We start from the raw sequence: 22,761 nt of genomic DNA on the forward strand, positions 1-22,761 counted from the left end.
CACCATAGCATATTTATCTTATCGTGGGTTGGGTTTTCCTAACTTACGTGTCTTATACGCATTTGACCTTGCATCTTCACTATAGTATATTTATCTTGGCACAGGTCGAGTTTTCCTGACTTATGCATCTCAAGCACATTTGACATTGTGTCTCCGCTATATTGGATTTTTCTTCACATGGGTCGAGTTTTCTCGATTTACATATCTCAAGCGTATTTGGCCTTGCACCTTCATCGTAGCACATATATCTTGGTGCAGGTCAGATTTTCTCGACGTATGTATCTCGGGCACATTTGGCCTTACGCCTATGCTATAGCATATTTTTCCTCACGTGAGTCGAGGTTTCTTGACTTGTGTGTCTCGAGTAGATTTAGCCTTAAGCTTCCATCATAACGGATTTATCTTATCGTGAGTCAGGTTTTCTTTACTTATGTATCTCAGGCGTATTTGGCCTTGCTAGTCATAGGTGCCCTACAATCCAATCAAGTGAGTGATGGCACATGTGACATGATACACATTATTTTCCCTTATTATATTATTTGGCATTTTTATCACTTTGTATTGCTTGTTGCATGCATAAATATATTGTGATATCCATGGATCTGTGCAATAAGAATCAAATGGTGATGAGATCATGATAATGAGACTGATTCACCTTTAAATATAGACCCTAAATAATCTTGGTCATAGGTTACTCGAGAGGGACATCGAGATAACCGGACAGATTGATGTGCTGTATACTCGTCCATATAATAAAGGCAGTTGATCTCATAGCTACTCGTGTGAGGACACTAAGGATACGATGCATGAGCTTATTGGAGAATGAGTTCACTAATTGATCCACTTATGGAATGCTGGATGGTTGATGATCACTGATTGTCAGACAGTAATTCTGTAGTCTAGTAGTGTATCTGATCTTTAGATTTGAGATACCAAAGATGTACTATATGAGTACTTCACTCTTTGATACCATACCTATAGGTTTGTAAGTTTCAAATCTAGTACAACCGGTTATTATGAGTGGCAGCCAAACTTACGAGGGCTATTGAGTGTCGATAGAGGATCATCCACTCTCGGTATTATGAGAGGAATATCATGTATATTCTTACTCAGATAAATTCTTAGCTAAGGTCGTTCAGATTGAGAGAGAAAGATTTTTTCAAGAGAATCTGATTAGAGCGAGACTTGATGAGAAACCATATGAGCTTGATAACACCATAGCTGGTATATAGTTTATGGGATATTAGATAGATGGGGGACTATATGTATATGGTAACTGGGGATAGATAGGTCCAAAGGATTGGATTCCCCTGTATCATTTGAGGACTGTGGCTTAGTAGCTTAGTACATCCGTAGTCAATGAGACGAGTGAATTGTTATGGAGATAATAATTCACTAAGTTAGAAGGAGTTCTGATGGGTATGACTCATGGCCAGCTCGATATTGGGCATAGAAGGTCACACACATATGGCAGGCGTTGCAACGAGTAGAGGTTCATATATGAGATATCCATCGGAACCCCTATTTTATTGGATATCCAATAAGTCCTTGAATTATTAGATCCATGAATGAGATCCAATAAGAGCTAATAAGAGATTATTAGGTAGAGACCCACTATTCTAAGAGGCTTGGGTAATTTGATGGAGATCCAATACCTAATAGGGTAAGATCCATTAGGGTTAAGTTAACTGGAGGCCTCTATAAATAAGAGAGAACTAAAGGCCCATAGGCGGGGGCTTCTAGATTACCACCTCCTATTCTCTTCTCCCTTTCTTCTCCTCATATAGCAGACATGGAGATTTAAGGAGCGTCGTTGCAGTCCTGCTGTATGGATTACCACTAGAGAGAAGGACACTTGACCTCCTTCATCATCTCCCACAAATCTGTAAGATTTTAGGGATATACGATCTCCCTACGTAAAACACTATCTCACACGTGGATTAAGTTTTGCCGATTTTACGCACCAATCTTTGCACGATGACAAACATCTTTTTTGGAACATTTAGGGTTTTTGTTTTCTATTCTTCCGCTGCTCATGTGATGTCGTCCCTAGATTTCCCAACAGGTCTTGCACCTCCATCATAGAGGATTTATCTTGGCATAGGTTAAATTTTTTGAACTTACACATCTCAAGTGCATTTGGCTTTGTGTCTCAATCATAACATATTTATTTTAGCGCGGGTCAATTTTTCTCGACTTGTACATCTCGGGCGCAATTAGCTCTACGCCTCCGTCATAGCAGATTTATCTTAGTGTAAGTTAGGTTTTTCAGACTACGTGTTTCAAGCACACTTGGCATTGTGCCTCCGTCACAATGGAGTTCTCTTCATGCTGGTCAGGTTTTGTTGTAGTAGATTTATCTTACAATAGGTTGAGTTTTCTCGATTTACGTGTCCTGAGCGCATTTGACCTTACACCTCCACTGTAGTAGATTTATCTTGGAATGGATTGGGTTTTCCCGACTTATGTGCCTCAAGCGTATTTTGTCTTGCATCTCCGTCATAGCAAATTTATTTTAGTATAGGTCAGATTTTCCCGACTTATTCATCTCAAGTGCATTTAGCTTTGCACCTCCACTATAATGGATTTTTCTAATTATATGTGCATTGCAAGCCAATCATATGAATGATGACACGTATCTCCGAAGTCCTGGTTAGCGTTAGCTCGGGAGCTATAGTGGTCGAGCAAGCTGTCATAGTCAATATCCTCAACCTCTATCATCGGGGAGGATCGTCGGTCGAGCGATGATATTTTATTTATGAATCAAGCGATAGTCTCACTTCGCTATTCTCTTTTATCTTATTGGGGTCTCTTATTAGATGTCGGTGGCAGTTGAGTTATTGATCGCGGTTGAGATGGTGACATCGCTTGTTGGGCTAGCTAGGGCACGAGCGGAATTATAACTTACAAAATGTCCATTAGCATTTGTACTTATTTAGTGAGATTTAAGAATACTTTAGTAGGGATGAGCGATTCGTTTGGAGTCATTAAATAGATTCCCGTATCACGTTGCCAAGGTGGATGCATTCACATGCGAAAAGGGTGACTGTTGTCCCCCCTAAATGAAAGTACTACGGGTCGAGGGTAGGACTTCCTTACTCGAGCGTTTGTTGAGAGAGTTGGTAGGCGAACATTTCTATGACATCGAGCCTTCTTTCTATCACCAAAATATTAAAGGAAAATGTCATTGACGTCTTTGTCAACTCGACATGATCCAAACCTATATGTATAAGAATGTTCGAGATATCTTCGAGGTGAAAATGTTATACGCCTGAGTTAAAAATATAAAATATCGTACTCTCAAGATATCACCCGTATAAATACTAAGGTCGAAAGAGATTTCTCAATTCAATTCATGCTGAAGTCACCTGAATGAAGACTAAGATCGGGATTTCTCAATTCAATCTATACTGAAATTAATAATTTGAGATGTCCAAATATGAGTTTAAATAATTTAAAATCTCTTGGATTTAAGATATTTTTTATATTTTAAAAGATGAAAAAAATTCTGATTGCTTTGATGATTATCTTTATGGACAAAAATAAAATTTATATTATATGTTTTTAATTTAAATCTTTATTCACGTAGATAAATGAATGAATGAAGGATAACTTAGAATCTCTATCACGATCATGTAGATTTCCTATCACTTCTTAAGATATATTGAAGCCATTCTTTCAATCGACACATGAATTATGTTATTCATGAGTAGGATGATTCTTTTCAAAAAAAAAAAATATATATATATATATATATATATATATATAACACTTATTGCTAAGAATCAGAAGAGTTATTTTTTTTTAACAAAAATCTCTTTCAAATAATAATGTAGATGGAGATTTTGGCGTATCAGAAAAGAATTTACAGGTTATTTCCACCACCAAAAAACAAAAAGAAGAAAGAGACAGCATTGCTATCAATCTGATAGCATAACTATAGGAGAAGCTGCGACGATCAGTCACTGTGGGACGATGGTTTCGAAGCAGTGAAGCCCGTCCAACTCCACAGCGAACCGCGGCGGCCTCCACTTCTTCTTCTGCTGCTGCTCCAGCTTGCTCTCGTCTCGGACTTGCTCGTCCTTGTCCTTCTTCCCAAGGCAAGCGCTGGCGGAGGACAGGTTCCCTTTCGGGCTCCAAAGCGAGATGGCCCACTGCGATATGAGAGCAGCCATGGAGAGAGTACTGCGTGCGTGGCGAATAAGATTGAGCGGAGCTTAGCGTACAAGGCTATGAAGGGTTGTGCGTGTCAAAGACGAAGAGGGGAAGAGGTTTTTATAGTGGGAAGAAGGAAGGAGGAAGAGGACTCTGGAGTTGCGAAGGAGGAGGAAGCGAAGCTTCTGTTTGGTGCTCTCGCGTTCGAGTATGTACGCGGACTTTCCACACTGTTCCAGAGAAAGGTCAAGAGAAGCGTGTCAACTACAGCAGACACGCGTCAGCATAAGGCGTTATATATATATATATATATATATATATATATATAATCTTTTGACTTCAAATTGCCAACTCTCTTGCAATAATTTCATACACATTTTTAAATATCTATTTCTTCTCCAACACCGAGATACATCTAAAAATAATAAAAAAAAGAAAGGAAAGAAAGATAGCAACAAAAAAGTAATTAATAAGATTGATAAAAAAAATACATTTATTTTTTTTAAATATCTATTATGTAACATGGTTAGTGATGACTAGTCAGTGTTAATTAGATGAATGTAATCACCAGCAGTGTCGTATAAAGGATCCAAATATTTATACTATTTCCAGACTTGGAAAGGATAGTTTACTTTGATGGCAGGCTTAACTGTAACATTAATATGGTGATCTATAAGCATTATTTTCCATATCAAACATGCATTATTAATTTCAGACAGGACATCAAATTTACAACACCCAATAAATAACTTTGAATGCAATTATATAAACATTCAGAACAATCTTTTTTTTTTGTGTGTGGCAGTGGTCTCCCATCAGAAGGCTATTTCTTCTTCATTTGATGTTACCAATCTAAACATACATATAAATTAGGTATTTAATGCATAAAAAAATATAATGTTGCCAATCCCCTGTAACGAAGTAAGATCTTTTACATATCTGATTTACAAATAGTAAAAAAATGTGAGTTCTTCCAGAAGTACAACAGCAAAGATTCTCATTGATGGTAAACTAAACAAAAGCAAGGAGAGAGAGTTGACTAACTCATTCACAATCTTAGAGCGGCGATAGCTTCGGGCTTGAAGTCGATTCTGAGGCCTAACACCCTTCGGACCTCCGAAGGAGTCAGCAACCATGTCACATGCCCTGCATTCTCTCCCCAGAAATCTAAGATCTCTGAAACCTTTTCAAAGTTTAAGATGGTCGACATCTGGGAAAGCCGAGCAAATTTGTCTCTCACTGGTCTCTGTGACATCTCAGAGAAATGGTTGATGAGAGCCCGGACCTCCTTATCGAGCTGGAGGCCACCCAGCTGGCTGAACCTCTTCTGCATCATGATGACTTCGAGCCGCTTCACAATGAAATCGATCACCAGGTGGACAAAGGAGTCATAGTTGTTAGACGTCATTAGCGGCTGCAGCCACAAGATGTTGGTCTCGACTCCGTGGAGAAGCTTCTGAACCCACGGGTCGTTCATCTCGTTTTCTGCATACTCAGGGTCATCGAGCTCATAGCTGATGGTGGTAACAGTGTCCAGAATGGGACGGATGCGAGGCGACACAGTTGATACGAGCTGCTCCAACCCAGATTGTAGAACCTGCTTAAAGGCGATGTTTATGTCACCGAGCTCCGATAAGCAGGATTTTACTTTTTCTCTATCTACTGGTGTAGGGAAGACCTGGTGTAGAATGATTAGAACAAAAAGACTATTTCAGACATATCATGTCGAGAAAAGAGTACACTAAAAGCAACAGAATGAGTTCTCAACAGCTTACGAGTGCATAATTTTCTCAAAAGGTACACTAAAAGATCACTTGTGATGGCTTGTATTATAATATTAGGCAATATAATGCATAATGCTGAATCTGTAATAAATTTGAATGAGATTGTAATTCCATATTGCTACAATCTTTCGACTCATCTTTTTCAGTCATATTTTAGCAACAAAGCATTAAATAATATAGAAATGATCAACAGGACCCAAAACAGTATTTTCCTCCACTATCAACCTTCTTGAGACAGCAAAACCCCAGAAGGTTATTAATATGTTTTAGCCAATAAAGGATTTATATACCAGTCCAACATCGCTTTCATTAACCTATCAAATCAATATGATATTTGACGTACCAAGTGATAATATCGACTTGTACCACTGAGTCTTATTGAACTATATAACAAAAAGAAAATAATAGTATATATGGTGCTATACAACTACATATTTTGAGACCGGTACTTAGTCGAACCGGTCAATACCATGCCACAAACTGATCCTACCATTATTTAGATTCTTCGCAACAACATAAAATGTGTATGAAGATCAAAAGTATGGGTCATTACCAAATGAATACTCACTATATGTTCCCTTTTAAAGTCTGAAAGTCATAAGGAGTACAAATTAAAATAAAATAACACTTGTTTCTAAAATAAGAAAGCTTAACCAATTATAAGGTTCATCTTCGGCATCCTCATGTAATGAAGCTCCTAAGCTTAACCAATTAAAAGGTTCAGCTATACGGAAAGAAGTAAAAGCTTCTTGTATCATCAAAATAAAATTCTCAAACAAATCCATCAAAAATCTAGACTGAATTGTATACAGTTCATGCAATTATATTCTGAGCTACATATTTGATTAGCAAAGAGTCAAGTTGGTCTCAAATGGCCTAGAGAGCTTAATTAAGATAAATTTTTTTTTGCAATGGTTAGGTTTTTATTAAAATAATGAAAAGAGAGAAAATATATGAAAAAACCAAGAAAATATGGAAGAAGTCATAAACCAATTCCAAAAGACATAATAACATATTCAAATTAGAACCATCTATTGCAAATAAGATATACAACTAGACTCTATAATAAGTGCTGAAGACATTAGCAAAAAACAGAAAGGTGGATGTAATTCCAAAGGCAAAATTCAGTTACAATTCATGAGCCCAAATAACAATGTAAATCACTCAGAAACAAGTTTTGCTCGCAAATATGAGAAAATAGTATGCAGTCCGGTTTAATGATGAGGTTTGTATCGATCACATCCTTCACTAGTGATAAATTTACCAAAATAATCCACACACATGCATACAGAATAAATAATACAACAGCAGATAATAATATAGCCAGTTTGACCAGTAGCCTGCCTCTCCTCTCAAGTCCCACTGCTGAACAACCTACTATTCCACACTCCTCAACAATCTAAGAAGGAAGAACTAACAAGGAAAATTACCAAAGAAGAACAAGTTGGCCATCCTTCCGATGAAACTGAGGTCGCACAACTTTCAAATATTATAGATACCAAGTGCTTTTTATCATTTGTGCTACCACTGATGGTAATAGCACTGCCATATTCCAAACCTCCAGAATAAATAGACAATAACATAATTCCCTTGCTAGTTACTGGACCTGAATATATCAACATTACTTGGGAATGCTGATATAAGAATCTACAATCATCACCAAATTTTAAATTCAAACCCTTTTCTTGAATATGAAGATCAACTAATAACAAAAGAACAGAAAATGAGTAGCACTTGAATCATTTATGAGGCAACCGGAACCTTATGTTACTTTCATGATGGAACTTTGACAAAAAATGGAGAAGAATTTTATGCAAGAACCCTAATGGGAAATAAGCTTTATATCTGTTCTCTACCATACATAAATATGATCCTTAAGGTTGAACACCAGTTTTAATGATCAACTTAGATGGATAAGCTGATAAAATCAAAACTATAGTTTACCAAAATTTCTGTTTCCTGGATCAGCGATTCGAGTTCCATTTCCCAGTTAGCAAAACATTTGCATCTTAGATTGTAATGGTATCAGTGTTATTATTCTTTATAGATATTAACCAACAGAAGACAAACAATCTAGTTAAACACAACTAATGCCTAAGCCTTTAGCAAGACCAAAATCTCCTGCCTTAGGTATTCACAGACCCAATAACTTGTTCAATGCAGCAAAATCACCAATACCGGACAAACCATAAACAGGTATCCGTGGTGTGTCTCATCCTTGTGGTTGATCAGGAGCATTTCATGTTTGCATTAACTATAGTCAGACATTTTTGTGCATTTTTTTGCACAGAACTGTGTCGAAATTAAATCTTCAAACATTTTATCTGGTCCTTCGGAAGTTAACATTAAGTATAATCATCACAGAAACTAATACCACCTAATTCAAACCAATGGTTAGTAAATTTGTAAACTGAAAAAAAACTTATAGATTCTTTTTCCCAATTTATAAAGTGGAAAGAAAAAAAAAAAAAAAAAACCAAACCAGAAATTTAAGTTTATCAAAGCATATCAGTACTGGATCTAGAAGTAAAACAGATTTAAAAGGAACTTTAGTGTCAAGCTACTCTCTACGTTATAGTGACAGAGTATGATAACCAAGTGGAAGGTCAATGAGACAAAGAAAGATACGAGAAGAAATATACTAAAGCCTAAAAGGCCAAGAAACTTTTTCACTACCCAAATTCCAAATTAGAGCAGCTTCTTTCAGATGATACACTTGCAGTTATAGACTTCTTAGAACTAGATTCTAGTTAAACCAAGACACCAGAAAAAGGAAACAATAATCATGGGCCAAAAATTTTCTTTTATTAAAAATCTTGTAATTCTAAAAAAAATCACTATAATAATTTCTTTATAACTCTCAGATTCAAATCTACTGGCCAAAGAACTTTTGTCAACTTAAAATAGGACACATTAAACTCACCACTACATATTATGGCAAAAAATGCAACTGATTCTTTTTTTTTAAATGAAGAAAATCAATGTTGACTCGAGTTTAGGGTCAATTTAGCCTAACCTAGATCCATCTGAACCTATACTGCATCGCATGGTTACTAGTATGGTACTGATGATAGGTAACAAGACTACATGATGCAAAAATATTTGGCCTTGTTCTTAAAGCTAATTCAATTTTGAACTATTCTTTTGCCTTTCCACCTCTCACAGTCTTATTTCTGATTCCACTAATATTCTATAGATTGCGGCTGAACTTAAATCTAAGTGTAACAAGGAAATAACAGCAACAAAGTATTAACGGAAGAGCAAGTTGGTCTGAAGTTTCCTGATCTTCAGGACATCTGCAATATTATTTAATTACAAAAAATGTACTCAAAATATAGTTTGGCAGGAGATAAAATATATGTGCAGTTCTCAGAACAAAATTATAGTTGCCGAAGGTTGCATATCTCTCTCTAGTAGCAATAAGGCAAGGACACAAATTCATGTATCGTTGTGCCACATGGCTAGGTTTCCTCAAGCACACCCTCAATGACATTAACAGCCTCATATACTAAGAAAAACATGGAAATCTAAAACCAGTCAAGACAAACAACTCTGAAATAATTGACCCCCAAAGCCTCTACTACACAAACTCACAAAGACACATGCAGAAAGATCTATTTTTGCCTCTCAAAACTTGCGGTGAAGGCCTTAGAAAAGCTTCAACTGACCGCAAGGTAGGTTTCTAAAGAAATGATTGTGTAAACAATGAGTGCAGTTACAATTTAATAAAAAGAATTCATGTTTTGGCAATTCAAATAGATATTGAAATCCTAGCTTGTTGTGGCTGCAAGATCCTCCAAAATGATTGATGTGACAAAATATGTTACCCTTGTATTTTATTTTGCCTTAGCATGAAATTAACATCTTCAGTGATCTAAATTGAGATGAGCTAACTCTATCGATCAAGTATGTGATGCTTTAAAACTATCTAAATACTAATCAGAAGATCATGCATCAAACCTGATTTTGAATCATAATGTTTGGATTCATGAAGCACATAAAACTATCCATCTTTTCCATATGAGAGTCAGGAACCCAAAGCATAAAAAGAAGAAACCATCACGTAAGGAATCATCACTCACCTGTGCACACTGCTCCTCAATCTCATGGCGCAATTTCAGAACATACTCTGCACTCACATCCATATTGTTCAAAGCAGTAGCAATTTCCATCCCAGTCTTCTGTACGCCAACTCCCCCAAGGAACAGCTTTGCTCCCAAATTGGGCTCCCTCATTTTATGCTGCAGTGCTTCCTGGTACTCATTGCTCAACAGGTTCATTGCTCCACTCAGCACTGCAAACACAGAATTGATGCTCGAGGTCGAGATTGCTCTCCTGAAGCAGCTCTGCAGCACGTAGAATACATCATCCACCATCGAGGTTGTCAGGCTATCAGCCACATGCTCGTCAATCCTAATGGCCTTCCGCACATTCTCCACCATGAAGAACTCCTCAAGGATGACATAGAAACCAATTAGATCCTGCAACATCCTGTTGAAGCTCCCACTCTTGAACGCCTTGGTGGCTTTAGGCCCAAGATTTGGATCGACAGACTCCAAGCCTCTGATCTTGGACACCATGAACTCGGTGTAATCCTCTCCAAGCTGAGTCAATGCCAGGATCTCCTCCAGGTACATCTCGACCTCCCTTGGATCAGGGCCTTCGTCGGCTCCGACAGAGAGCAAGTTCTTGCTGTGGGAGTTGATCTCGGAGGCGAGGCGGGCGAGCTTCCTGTGATCCACATACTTCTTCAGGATCTGGGTGCCCCGAGAATCGCACTCCTCCTGGAGCTCACAGATGGCGTATACGATCCCATCCTCGCCGCACAGGCTCCGCAGCACCTCGTCGTTCTCCTGGACGGCGAGCACAATGTCTTTGAAGAGGTTGGTGAGGCAGCCAACGAAGTCGGGCCGCTCGGCCTGGGCTGCGGCCGCCTGCTCCGCGAGCTCGGCCAGGTGTTCAAACTCGAGACGGGCGCGGAGGGCGATGACCTTCTTGAGATAGGCGACGTAGATCTGGAGGCCCTCCTCCTGAAGGCCAAGCGGAGGGAAGACTTGGACGAGGCGGAGGACGGCGGGGTGGTCGCGCTGGTCCACCGCAGCAGTAAGGCGCTTACGGGCGATGGACTCCACATGGCGCTTGACGTCGAGGAGCTGTCGGCGCTGCTCATCATTGCCGTTGTCAGAGCTGCGGCTGAAACGGGCGTCGATCTGGAGGAAGTCGTGTACCGCATTGGCGGCGGCATGGAGATCGTCGATTGCGAGGGCGCGGCGGGCAGCGTCGAGGCAGCGGGAGCGGTCAAGGGTGGCATCGACGAGGTCGAGGGTGTCGCGGACGCGGGACTGGGCGAGGTCGAGGTCGCGGACGCGGCGGCTGACGCGGTCTGCGAGTTCGGAAGTGGAGCGAGCAGAGGAGAGGAGGAGGGATGCGTCGGAGCGGGCGAGGTCGAGGAGGTGGGTGGAGCGGGGGCCGGCAAGGACGACGAGGTGGCGGTCGAGGTCAGGGCGCTGGGCGAGGAGGGACTCGAGGCGGAGGTCGAGGGCGCGCTGGTAGGCGACGCACTCGTGGAGGAGGCGGGTCATGGCGCCCACGTCCGTCAGCGATCGTACCAGATCCACCGCCTCCGCGTTCCCAAAGTCCACAGTCGTCACCGATTCCGGCGCCGCCTCGGTGGGGGCCGCGGAGGAGGATTTGTCTTGCTCTGCAGCGGCCACCGGGAGAGGGGAGGACGATGGTTGCTGCGTCATCGCCGTGGAGACGACCGCCATCGGCAGCGAGATCGGTAAGAAGCCGAGCCTCGATCGTAAGATCGAGAGTGGGAGGAGTGAAGAAGGGGATCGGGGTCTCGTCGTGCAGGTCTCATCGCCACTGATGCTGATTCGAAACAGGCCGTGAAAGCCCATAAATATGGATTGGGCCATACAAGCCCGTTAATGACTCCCACGTGTCTCACGGCATTGGCCACGTGACTGGCCCAGGTTGGCCTAATATATAGGTTTCGCGTTGTAATTATTTTTTGAAGGAATAAAAATAATCATAAAGAAAATGAAACTATCAAAAATTAAATCAATCATTAAATAAATAGAATATAATAATTTCTGAGAAAATAAAAAAAACATCGTATTTTGGGTTTTTCTCTTATGGTATTCTATTTTTTTATATTTCCCACATAGAGTCTCTATCTTTTTCAAATACTTTAAATATCTTTTTTGTTAAAAATAATTATCCGAATAAAATCAGATTTATTAGTGCAATTTTGGGGGTTTTTTAATGGATGATACCATATATTTTCGTATTTCTCCCAAAAACTCTTATTTTTTTCACATACTCAAAATAATTGTTTCTCTATTGGAATCCATTCAAGTAAATTAGTATAGATTGAATCGATTACATTAATTTTTGAACGGTGATACAATGTTTTGATTCAAATTTAGTAGAAATATGAAACAGCACTCACGAAAAATTTAAATAGCATACGCACACATGTGGGCTTGAAATTGAGACCTAATACACGTAATTAAATTAAAAATATAATTTTATATAAAAAATAATGGTCGAATAAAATATTAATATTTATTTTAGATTTTCTGACGTGGAGAGAAGAGGGTCAAAAGAAAACAAGTGTGGAAGGTTCCAAGAATCATGCCGGTGAGCTCACGTGAGCTTACCAACTCCATCGGATCCGCTGACTTCGTAACCTTCAAACGCCAGACGAGAGATGTCTCCCTCGGAGTCATCATCGTCGGCCTCAACCCCTCAAAACCCCGCAGAGGGCAGAGCTGAAGCTGACGCAGCAGATCTGGCGATCGATCTCTACACCAGGCCCGTTATCATGATCCGAAGCGTTCGACGCAGGAAAACGGCGGTGCTGCTCTTGGGGATGTTGCTGATGCTCTCCGCTGAGCCGCCTTTTCTTGGCTCCGCCATGGCAGCGGAGGGAGCTCGACCTGCGGTGGCGGCGGCCGACGGCCATGAAAGCCACCAGATCGCAGATGAGCTGACCGGAGAAGATAAAAGGCAGGTTCCCACCGGCGCAAACCCACTGCACAACCGGTGATTGAGTGCTTCGTTTGCCTTCCTGCTGCGTCCTCAGATGGAGGAGGAGGACGCCCGTATGGTGTCGCATGCCACGAACGAGAGAATGGAATCTTTGAGAGCGGGAGGAAGTGATAGTGTAGCGTCTTCCCCTCCTCCGCTTCTTCTTGTGCTTGCCCAAGTTCATTCTCTCTCTTATGCTTTCTTGTTCCTGATGTATTGCCAACCAATTTCTCAGTAACATTTTCATTACCGACTCTCTCTGAGCTTATGCTTTCATGCTGATCGATTCAAATGCTATACAAGTTGCTGTTTTGCTAAGAAAAAGGCTGTGAGTGTGATCTGTATACAAGTTGGATGCAGTGAAATCTATAAAGTCTTGTACCGAAGAGACTGATCTGATTTACCTCAGCTGGAATGTTGATCGCTTGTCGGACCAGTAAATATAATATTGTTCATACTTAACAGTACCAGATAGTATTGTGAATAGTCTATACATACTCCATCCTCCCAGCAAGATATATAGTACTGCATGGGATTCTGGACTTGGTTTTACTTCATTCCACAGCTTGCAAGGGTTGATTATGGTGAGAATTTGACTGAAAAATTTGCAGTATTAAGATAGTTTATGACTGATATAGGGTTTGGATGTTTTCTCCATCAGTAATGATCATGTGATTACAATTAATGCAGATGGAGAATGAACTGGAAAGGAGGCCATAGTATTGGTTCAGAAACTTGCTTGGCCAAAGAGAGGTAGCACTTGATGAAACCATCAATTTATCATCATCCATGGGTTTTTATCCACTTAATAAATTTTGGAAGATGCTAAGAAGTTAGCATGTTTTAATTTTTAATTTTATCGTAGTCAAAAACCATGGTAATGATTCTATGTAAAATGGACATTAGGGAGCAAAGATTGTGAGAAAGTAAATGATTATTTCTTGCTTTCCAAACTCACTAAGTATTAACCATTTATCTTTTATCCATTCATTGATGAATGTAATATTAATACCAAAGTTTTTATTCCACTATCTCGAAAGTGAAGAGAAAAAGGAGTAAGAAAAATAAAAACTATGGGAGAGTGATTTGTTAGAATTTTAAGAGTCACACGTATATAATTAAATATGTTAAATCATTATTTTGATTAATCAAAATTAAAATGATCTAATTAAAGTAAAGTTATTTGGTTAAGAGATATAATTGTTATAAAAATTAATTATGTAGATACCATCAGTCATATTTCTAATTTAATGACGAGATAAATTAAGAATATGAAATCTTGAGGTATAATTGTAGATTCATCAATTATGAATATAATCATAATTATATATTCATCAGTTAAGGTTATGAATATAATCATAATCATAATTATTATGAATATAATCATAATAATCATAATCATATTCATCAATTATGAATATAATCATAATTATAGATTCATCAATTATGAATATAATCATAATCTCTTCACCTGTGAAAGAGAAATCTAAAGTTCTTAAAGATACTCTGTAATTAGAAGACCAAATCACCAATTAATTCAGAAAATACTCTAATGAATTCATATGACTTTCATGTTAATATGTTTATTAGTTGTTATAGGATTTCATACATATTATAGTGGATTTAATAAGTTTTATGGAAATATTTTAAAATCTTATTTTGGATCTATAAAGAATCAAAATTTGATTTTAATTTTATAAAACAATTGTTTGATTCATAATATGTTAAATAGAACCAACATGATTTGGATTCAATACCACACATGAAGGATAGTTAAGAATGGGTTCAATACTTAAAAAGGATCAATATATTAGAAATGAAAAGATGATATAAAAGTTTCTAATAAAAGATTTTAATTCTTAAAATAATAAAAAAAATTCACTCATTAATTTAGCTAAGATCACACATTTATTCTGTAGCTAAGATCATTCTTTTTCAACCAAAGTGTTCCCAAACATGTAATGAAGTTTAATTTTATCTCATTATTAATTATTCGAGAATAATGAAATGATAAGATTATTACCAAAAATCTTAATATAAAGGAAGAAAGGTTTGAATGTAAGTGATACATCCAAGATTCAATTATCCTGAAGGATATTTATGATTAGGCCATGGCATATAAATGTAGAAAATTCAACACTAAAATAATCAAATGCAACCAATAAAAAAAAAAGCCAACTCTAATTATATTTAGAGGAGTATTGAGTGTGTCAAGGATTAATAGTCATATTTAGCTTTAACAACATCAATCGAAATACAAGAATGATCAGAAAGATACATGAAGGAGTATTTAATGCTAAGACCACTATTATTTTTTTTTGGAAGAGTAAACCTTTAGAATTAGAGTTGTGACTTCAAAAATAATAATAATCATCCAATAAACAAATGAGATGTTCAATTACAACTTAATCAACTGAAATAGAGAATTGATTTGATACCACACACTTAATGCTGTTGTAATGCCACCATCAATCATAAACCAAAAAGGAGCAGTCCTTCGTGCAGTTTACTGCAGCCTCCTCTCTGTTCCAATGTGCTTCGAGGAAATATTTGAGCAACCTCATCATCAACTTCGTGGGGTTGGTCGTCGCTGAAATCATTTGATTCCTTTGTTTCTTATTCTGGCATCTGATTCCCTACTCCTGCATCATTGTTTCAGTCTTGCTCGCAGACCAGGTGAGGATGGATGGCACCTGCACTTTGGCCTGCTGAACAGTGCAGTGCCATGCCTCGGTTCCCTCGTAATCCACTGTTCCTGTCTTGATGTGTTGTGCTTCACTGCTGGATTCTTATGTTGAGGTATTGTTGGAGAGAATATTTCAGGCACAGCTTGTGCTTCGTCAGTAAGATACCAAAATATAATTCCGAGTTATATATGATCTATATAGTTCGATACCCTTCGAAGTTGAGAAAGACTTAATTTTTTTTATTACGTGAGTTTAATAAAACTAAAAATAAAAAAAGAGAATGCTGGCTATTATTCTTAAGAATCATAAATATTAGATTTATGCTCCCTATTCTTGAATATCTTTGACAAACCTTTTTTTTTTTTTTCTACTAGATAAGCTATGCTAACGGTTAGTGAACTCACGTGTCGTGGCCAAGAAGTCAATATGGTTTGGTCTGTTGATCGATGTCCGAAGTCGTCAATGTTCGAAAGCGTGTTTCTTGGTTGATTAGAGGCGATGCTAAGGTCGGGGTGGTCGTTGCTCCAACGCGAGATTGAGCTAGCTCGGGAGTTGTTGTATCCCTGCACACAGACCTAGGTCAGGGGATTCCCGACTTGGCCCCTCGTAGATTCATTAGTCTTTTTCCTTCCCCTGGACAGATGCTAGTCAACGGCTTTTATACCGGTGTCTGAGGATTGATTGTACGTAGATTTTACGTGACGGCCAACCGCCCCAAGTGGCGAGTACGTACCTTCATGCGACCGCCACCCGATATGCATGGAACGACTCCATGTGACGTCCGAGTTTTTCGAAATAGGACTTACCAAGAGGTCACCTCCTTGTACGGGGCTTCAGCTCGATGAGGGAGGAAGGCGATCCTTGTGTTAAGTAGTCTGCAGGAGTGTATCTAACGTGGTGCCTGGTCCATGTCCCGAGGGCCCACATTCGTACTGACGTTGGAGGTGGATCGTGATATAGATCATGACGCGATTGAGATCCGAAAAACGTCTTATCACTAATAAAACTATGTTCCATAAGTATTACACATCAAAATCTATAAGATATTTTATATAATAATAAATATTTAATTCTTAAAATTTTTTGATGAAGTATTATTTTTCAAACTTAAACCTCTTATTATTGTTGGAAAGAATAAAGATAAGAAGAATTATTGAAGAAGTTTTAGCTTGAATAGAGGGAGGATTTTCCTTAACAGAATATAGGATTTTCCTTAACGGAATAGAGAGATTTCCTCATATGTAAAGCAAATAATTTTCGAGTAAAAGGCTTCGTGAGTAGGACAAGAGCATATCGCTACTGCTATTGTTGTTATTGCTGCGATTGCGATGGCGATGACGACGACGGCGGCTATAGTAGAGGAGAAGCTCCAGTAGAGAAGGAAGCTGTAGTAGAGGAGGAAGCTACAGTAGAGGAAATAGTTCCCCTCAAGCTTCAATGGCTGTGGAGCCTCACTCGTCTCACTCTGAAGTTTTATTAAAGAAGTTTTAGCTTGAATACATTAACATGTCCCTCTCCCATTTATACAGATTAGGAGGAAGGATTTTCCTTAATAGAATAGAGGATTTTCCTCGACAGAATATCTGCTATCAATTATCAAAATAATTTTGCGAATACAGCTTCATCTACTCTTGTTCCCTTTGGAGAAGCTATTCAGCTTGGTAGAGGTGGTCCATGATCGAAGAACTCAAAGAGAGATCGAGGCAACTGTCTCGGTTCTCTCCTTCTCGGACCATGTAATGGTCCCCCATGCATCGGACTAACTGCGGAATTTACTGCCATTGATGCATTGATCTTTGAGCTGCAACATGGAAGATTGAGAGAGAGAGAGAGATCACGAATATTTCTCTCTCTCTGTTTATATAGCTTTATTGGATACTATACAGTTACATAGGCACCTGTGACTCTCACTCTCTCTCTCTCTCTTCCCTATAGCTCCGTTCTACTGTACAGTTACATAGGCACCTATGAGTCTATCTCTGCTTTCTATCGCTTTATTAGAAATTGTACGTTTAGTCACCTACGACTCTTTCTCTCTCTCTCTCGCTCTCTCTCTCTCTCTCTCTCCCTCTCTCTGTTTTCTATAGTTTTATTGGATATTCTACAATTATATAGTCATCTATGAGTCTCTCTCTCTCTCTGTTTTCTGTAGCTTACTTGGATACTGTACAGTTAAAGTCACTAATATATAAACATCTAAACGCAGCTGAAGTGCTTAACTACACCATTTAGTCAATGAGAAATGGCTGTTTTCAATGATCTAAAGAGACAAAAAAATTGTCACTTTATATAAACATCTTGATCAGCTTCGAGAAAATGTCTTTATCAGCTTCACTTAGACTTTAAATTTAAGATATTAACAAAGACAAGTACACTAATTGAGATAAGAAGCAAAAAAGAAAAAAAACCCAAGAAATATATAATAATACATCGAGTCACTTATACTTTAAGGATATATAGAGACCTTAAAAAATTATCAATTTCTTTAATTTCAGACTCTTTATCCAATAAAAAAAATGAAAAGATCCAAACTGGATTCTCTTCTTTCTAGGGTATCATAATCCAACAATTTTTTATCCTTAGTATAATTTAAAATTTTAAACAAAGATAAATACACTAATAGAGATACAAAAAAAGAAAAAAATTCTCTTTTTTTTGTTATCTTTGATAGTAGCAATGAAAAAAAAAGGGTCCTAATTTCTAATGACATATATCTGTTTTAATTGGTTTGTAAATCATCTCAAACTCTCTTTTTTTTTCATACATAAACCAGAAGTGAATCATGCAATTTCCACTTGTTTTTTGGGCAATTGATAGGTGATAGTCCCATTCAATTCACTTTCTGACACTGGTCTGTGATCTGGTCCACATCATCTTCACAACCTTTTCTTCAATGCAATCATATCAAGTAGGAATCGAATGCAGTGCAGGAAGAACCAGATTCCGTTGAAGCTCCTACTTTGGCAAAGGATGAACCCTTTTGTTCCAATCCAAATGGAACACCAAAGCTTCGTCTTCTTGGAAATGATATCAGCAAAACTATACAAGAACAAGAGCTGGACTCGTTCGATTTCCTCTCACCCTTCACCAAGTTTTCCCTGATGCATGTTCTTATCGGAGACACCACCAACAAAATCCAAGAGCACTCCCAACTCCTAAAAATTCTCTGACACCGTTGTCACAGGCCAACTCACTGGTCCACACACAGTTTTCCTCTGGTCCAAGAAAAAATGTCTTCTTTCCTCGTCCTCCTGTGGCTTTTCACTACTGAGCTGCAAGGCAGAGGAAGCACCTCCAAGCTTTGATCTTTCTTTATTGAGCCTTTTCTTGGAGCCTTTCCTCCATTGTCTTCTTTGAGCTGCTGCAATGGCCTTGGTTTCACACCCGTTCCTCCACCTCCTCCTCCTCCTCTTCCTCTTCGACTCCTATCTTCTCCGCCAGAAGCTGGTTCATGGGAACGAGGAGCTGACGGCTCTCATGGAGCTGAAGGCTTCCTTGGACCCGGAGAACAGGATCCTGACCACATGGGCCGGCGACGGGGAGGCATGCCGGCGGGGCTTTGAGGGCGTGGCCTGCGACGAGAAGGGGAAGGTGTCCAACATCTCTCTCCAGGGGAAGGGGCTCTCGGGGTGCATCTCGCCGGCGGTGGCGAGGCTGAAAAGCCTCACGGGGCTCTACTTCCACTTCAACAACATCTCCGGGGAGATCCCGCGAGGGATTGCCAACCTGACGGAGCTGAGCGAGCTCTACCTCAACGTCAATAACCTTTCCGGCAGCATCCCTGAGGAGATTGGAGACATGGATGGCCTTCAAGGTGAGTTCGTTGTGGAGAACAAGAACGGGAAAAGGGGAAAAAGGTTATCTTTTTCAGCGAAATGTTCCATCTTTATGTTGTTATTTTCACGAAAAAAACGATTTTTACCTCAGTAAAAGTGATTTATAGTTTCTTTTTGAGTCAAAGATGTCTTCTTTGGGGTTGTCTTCCATAAATCTCTTCCATTGCATTCTGGGTTTCAGGTACATTTGCATGACTCTTCTGCAACCGTCTCTGAAGAAGAATCATCTTGCTAGTTTGTGTATTAGAGTTCTCTTGTCATGTCTGATGCAAATGTTGTCTTCATCTTTCCTCCTCTGTTTCAGTCCTCCAGCTTTCCAACAACAAACTGAGCGGAAGCATTCCTCCAAAGCTGGGGCTTTTGAAGAAGCTCAACATGCTTGACCTGCAATCAAATCACCTAAGTGGGGCAATACCAGCAACTTTGGGAGATCTAATTGGATTGACATGGTTGGATTTGAGCTTCAATCAGCTGTTTGGTTCAATCCCAGTCAAGCTATCTCAGCTTCCTCAGTTGACAGTGTTATACGTTCAGAACAACTCTCTTTCTGGCAGCATTCCCCCTGGTAACTTTCCATGTTCATTAACCTTTTGATTCTTTCATCACTCTCTCACTCATTTCGTGAGCTCATCACACCTTCTTCTCCTACCTGAAGAATTGAAAAGATTGGGCGAGAACTTCAAGTACGGGAGTAACACCGATTTGTGTGGAACTGGGTTCACTGATCTCAGAATTTGCACTTCTGCTGATCTCCTCAATGCAAGCAGACCTGAACCATTTAGTGCCGGTCTCACACCGCAGGACATCCCGCATTTTGTCAATATCTCTTCACATTGTAACACAACCCACTGCTCCAGCTCTTCCAAGTCTGCCAACTTGGCTGTCTTCATTACAATCACTGTAGTTGTTTTTGGAATTATGATCTCTGGACTGATGGCCTTCGTTTGGTACCGTCGCCGTAAACAAAAGAATGGTCTTCTTAGCACTGACCTGGCCAAGTTTTCATATCAGAGAAGTGCCTCTCCACTTATTAGCCTCGAGTACTCGAATCGCTGGGATCCAATGACTGATCAGAGCAGCGGAATTAGCTTGTCTCAGGAGATTTCTCAGAACTACAAGTTTAATTTGGAGGAGGTGGAGTGTGCCACCCAGTACTTTTCGGAGGTTAATCTGCTCGGGAGAAAGGGCAGTTTTGCCGCTACGTATAAGGGTATACTGCGAGATGGAACCAAAGTTGCCGTAAAAAGAATCAGCAAGACCAGTTGCAAGTCTGACGAAGTTGAGTTCCTCAAGGGTCTGAAGATATTGACATTACTGAGGCATGAAAATCTCATTCGATTGAAGGGTTTCTGCTATTCAAGAGCAAGAGGGGAGTGTTTCCTCATATATGATTTTGTTGCTAATGGGAGCTTGTCACAGTATCTGGATGTGAAAGGTGATGAGATCCAAAAGGTTCTTGAATGGCCTACAAGAGTTTCTATCATCAGAGGCATTGCAAAAGGTATTGACTTGTATCTATGGATTGATTTATGTATGTTCTTATCAAGGATAGCAACACGTGATGACGGCTACTATTATGATGATATGAATTGATTTTTTCTTTCTTGAAGTTTGAATCTAGGTTTCAAAAGTGCAAACATTCTTGCAGACTTTTCATTGGGTAAATGCAGTAATATGGAACAAGCTATAAGCCTAACATGAGCTAATTTCTCCTAATTTTCTCTTTATCTTTTTTAGTGTTCCTGAAGAAGTTTGTGGTCATAAATAGTCATGTGAGATGGCTACAATTATGATGATGATATGATTTATGGTTCATGTTTCTTTCTTAAAGTTTGAATCTAGGTTTCAAAAGTATAACATTCTTGTAGACTTTCCATTGGGTGAATGTAGTTAAATGGAACAAACTGTAGCCTAACAAGAGCTAATTTCTCCTAATTTTCTTGTTATTTTCTTAATGTTCCTTAAAAAGCTTGTGCTCATGGATACAATTATGATGATATCAATTGTAGTTCGTGTTTTCTTTCTTGAAGTTTCAATCTAAAACAGCATAACATTCTTGTAGACTTTTCCATGGGTGAATGCATTTAGATCAAACGTTGGCTTGCAAACTATAGCTTATCAAGAGCTAATTTTTTGGAATTTTCTTCTTTCATTTCCACAGACTGCTATAGTTTCTTTACAGGACATGATTTTGTTTGATTCTTACACAGGTATCGAATATTTACACAGCAATAGAACAAACAAACCGCCTTTGTTCCACCAGAACTTATCGGCAACAAAGGTTCTCATTGACCACCAATCCAATCCTCTTCTCTCTGGCTCTGGCATCCACAAACTATTGGCTGACGATGTTGTGTTCTCGACCCTCAAAACAAGTGCTGCCATGGGCTACCTGGCTCCTGAGTATGCTACCGTCGGGCGCTTCACAGAGAAGAGTGATGTCTATGCCTTTGGGGTCATCGTGTTCCAGATCCTTACAGGCAAGACAAGGATCACTCACTTGGAGTCTGGTAAACTCGAAGACCTCATCGATGAGAATCTACAAGGCAATTATCCGAAGCCAGAAGCGGCAAAATTAGCAGGTGTCGCATTGCTTTGCACCAGTGAAGTTCCAGATCAGAGACCAACAATGGAGGCAGTGCTTCAAGAATTGAGTAGCATCAACAGCAACAGCAGCTACTGATCCAAGAACTAACTGTGTTAATGTTGCATCATTGTAATGCTGCCAGGAACTTCCAACAGTGTGCAGTATAGGGTATCAGTACTGATAAGGGAAGAGGAAGCATCTAATTTGACTATGTTTCTGTTGTCCAAAGATTGCATGTTCATTTAATGGACTAAATTACTGTTCTCTTCTTTGTCAAATGATTCCTTGCAGAAAAACCCAAGCAGTTTGAGCAACATGTGATTTCCAATGTGATGTTGTTGTTCCTCCTTGCCACTGTTTTTGTTCAGTGTCAGAGGCAACTGGCAAAATGCATGCTGCTTGTGGCCAGACTGCAGCAGAACTGCTCTGACTGCTGTGTTCATAAGATTCCAAATTAGAGAGAGAGAAGAAAGCTTTCTGTGCTCAGCAATTTCATGAATGGCTTTTCCTGGGACATGCTACATGTGTGAACATGCAGGTATCAAAAGAGAGACTGCATTCCAAACCCAAAAGCAGTAGTAACAAACAACAAACTAGATAAGTAATTGCTTCTCCTTTTTGTTGTTAGCAAATTATTGGGAAAAAGCAATTCTTGGTGGATTATAACCCAAATC

The 22,761-nt window shown here is 39.2% G+C and overlaps 2 protein-coding genes across 2 annotated transcripts; one reads left to right on the forward strand and one right to left on the reverse strand.

The window, feature by feature from the left end:
• Positions 1 to 5,014: 5,014 nt before the first annotated feature.
• Positions 5,015 to 11,790, reverse strand: LOC135653082 (conserved oligomeric Golgi complex subunit 4-like). The gene is made up of 2 exons (XM_065174554.1): positions 10,022 to 11,790; positions 5,015 to 5,833 (listed from the first exon to the last, which is right to left on the reverse strand). The coding sequence occupies exons 1-2, from the start codon at positions 11,705 to 11,707 to the stop codon at positions 5,204 to 5,206; spliced, it is 2,316 nt and encodes a 771-aa protein (XP_065030626.1). The 5' UTR covers positions 11,708 to 11,790; the 3' UTR covers positions 5,015 to 5,203.
• A 6,874-nt stretch (positions 11,791 to 18,664) lies between these two features.
• Positions 18,665 to 22,351, forward strand: LOC135652778 (BRASSINOSTEROID INSENSITIVE 1-associated receptor kinase 1-like). The gene is made up of 4 exons (XM_065174014.1): positions 18,665 to 19,478; positions 19,805 to 20,065; positions 20,156 to 21,001; positions 21,711 to 22,351. The coding sequence occupies exons 1-4, from the start codon at positions 19,031 to 19,033 to the stop codon at positions 22,181 to 22,183; spliced, it is 2,028 nt and encodes a 675-aa protein (XP_065030086.1). The 5' UTR covers positions 18,665 to 19,030; the 3' UTR covers positions 22,184 to 22,351.
• Positions 22,352 to 22,761: the final 410 nt, after the last annotated feature.

This window comes from Musa acuminata, chromosome BXJ3-11, assembly GCF_036884655.1.
Source record: "Musa acuminata AAA Group cultivar baxijiao chromosome BXJ3-11, Cavendish_Baxijiao_AAA, whole genome shotgun sequence".
Classification (NCBI taxonomy): domain Eukaryota; kingdom Viridiplantae; phylum Streptophyta; class Magnoliopsida; order Zingiberales; family Musaceae; genus Musa; species Musa acuminata.

Excerpts from the sequence above, each read along its gene's own strand:
- LOC135652778 (XM_065174014.1), top strand. The coding sequence starts at position 19,031 with ATGGCCTTGGTTTCACACCCGTTCCTCCACCTCCTCCTCCTCCTCTTC. Across the intron at positions 19,479-19,804 it reads AGACATGGATGGCCTTCAAG|TCCTCCAGCTTTCCAACAAC; the intron begins GTGAGTTCGTTG and ends CCTCTGTTTCAG. Across the intron at positions 21,002-21,710 it reads CATCAGAGGCATTGCAAAAG|GTATCGAATATTTACACAGC; the intron begins GTATTGACTTGT and ends ATTCTTACACAG.
- LOC135653082 (XM_065174554.1), bottom strand. The coding sequence starts at position 11,707 with ATGGCGGTCGTCTCCACGGCGATGACGCAGCAACCATCGTCCTCCCCT. Across the intron at positions 5,834-10,021 it reads TTGAGGAGCAGTGTGCACAG|GTCTTCCCTACACCAGTAGA; the intron begins GTGAGTGATGAT and ends ATTCTACACCAG.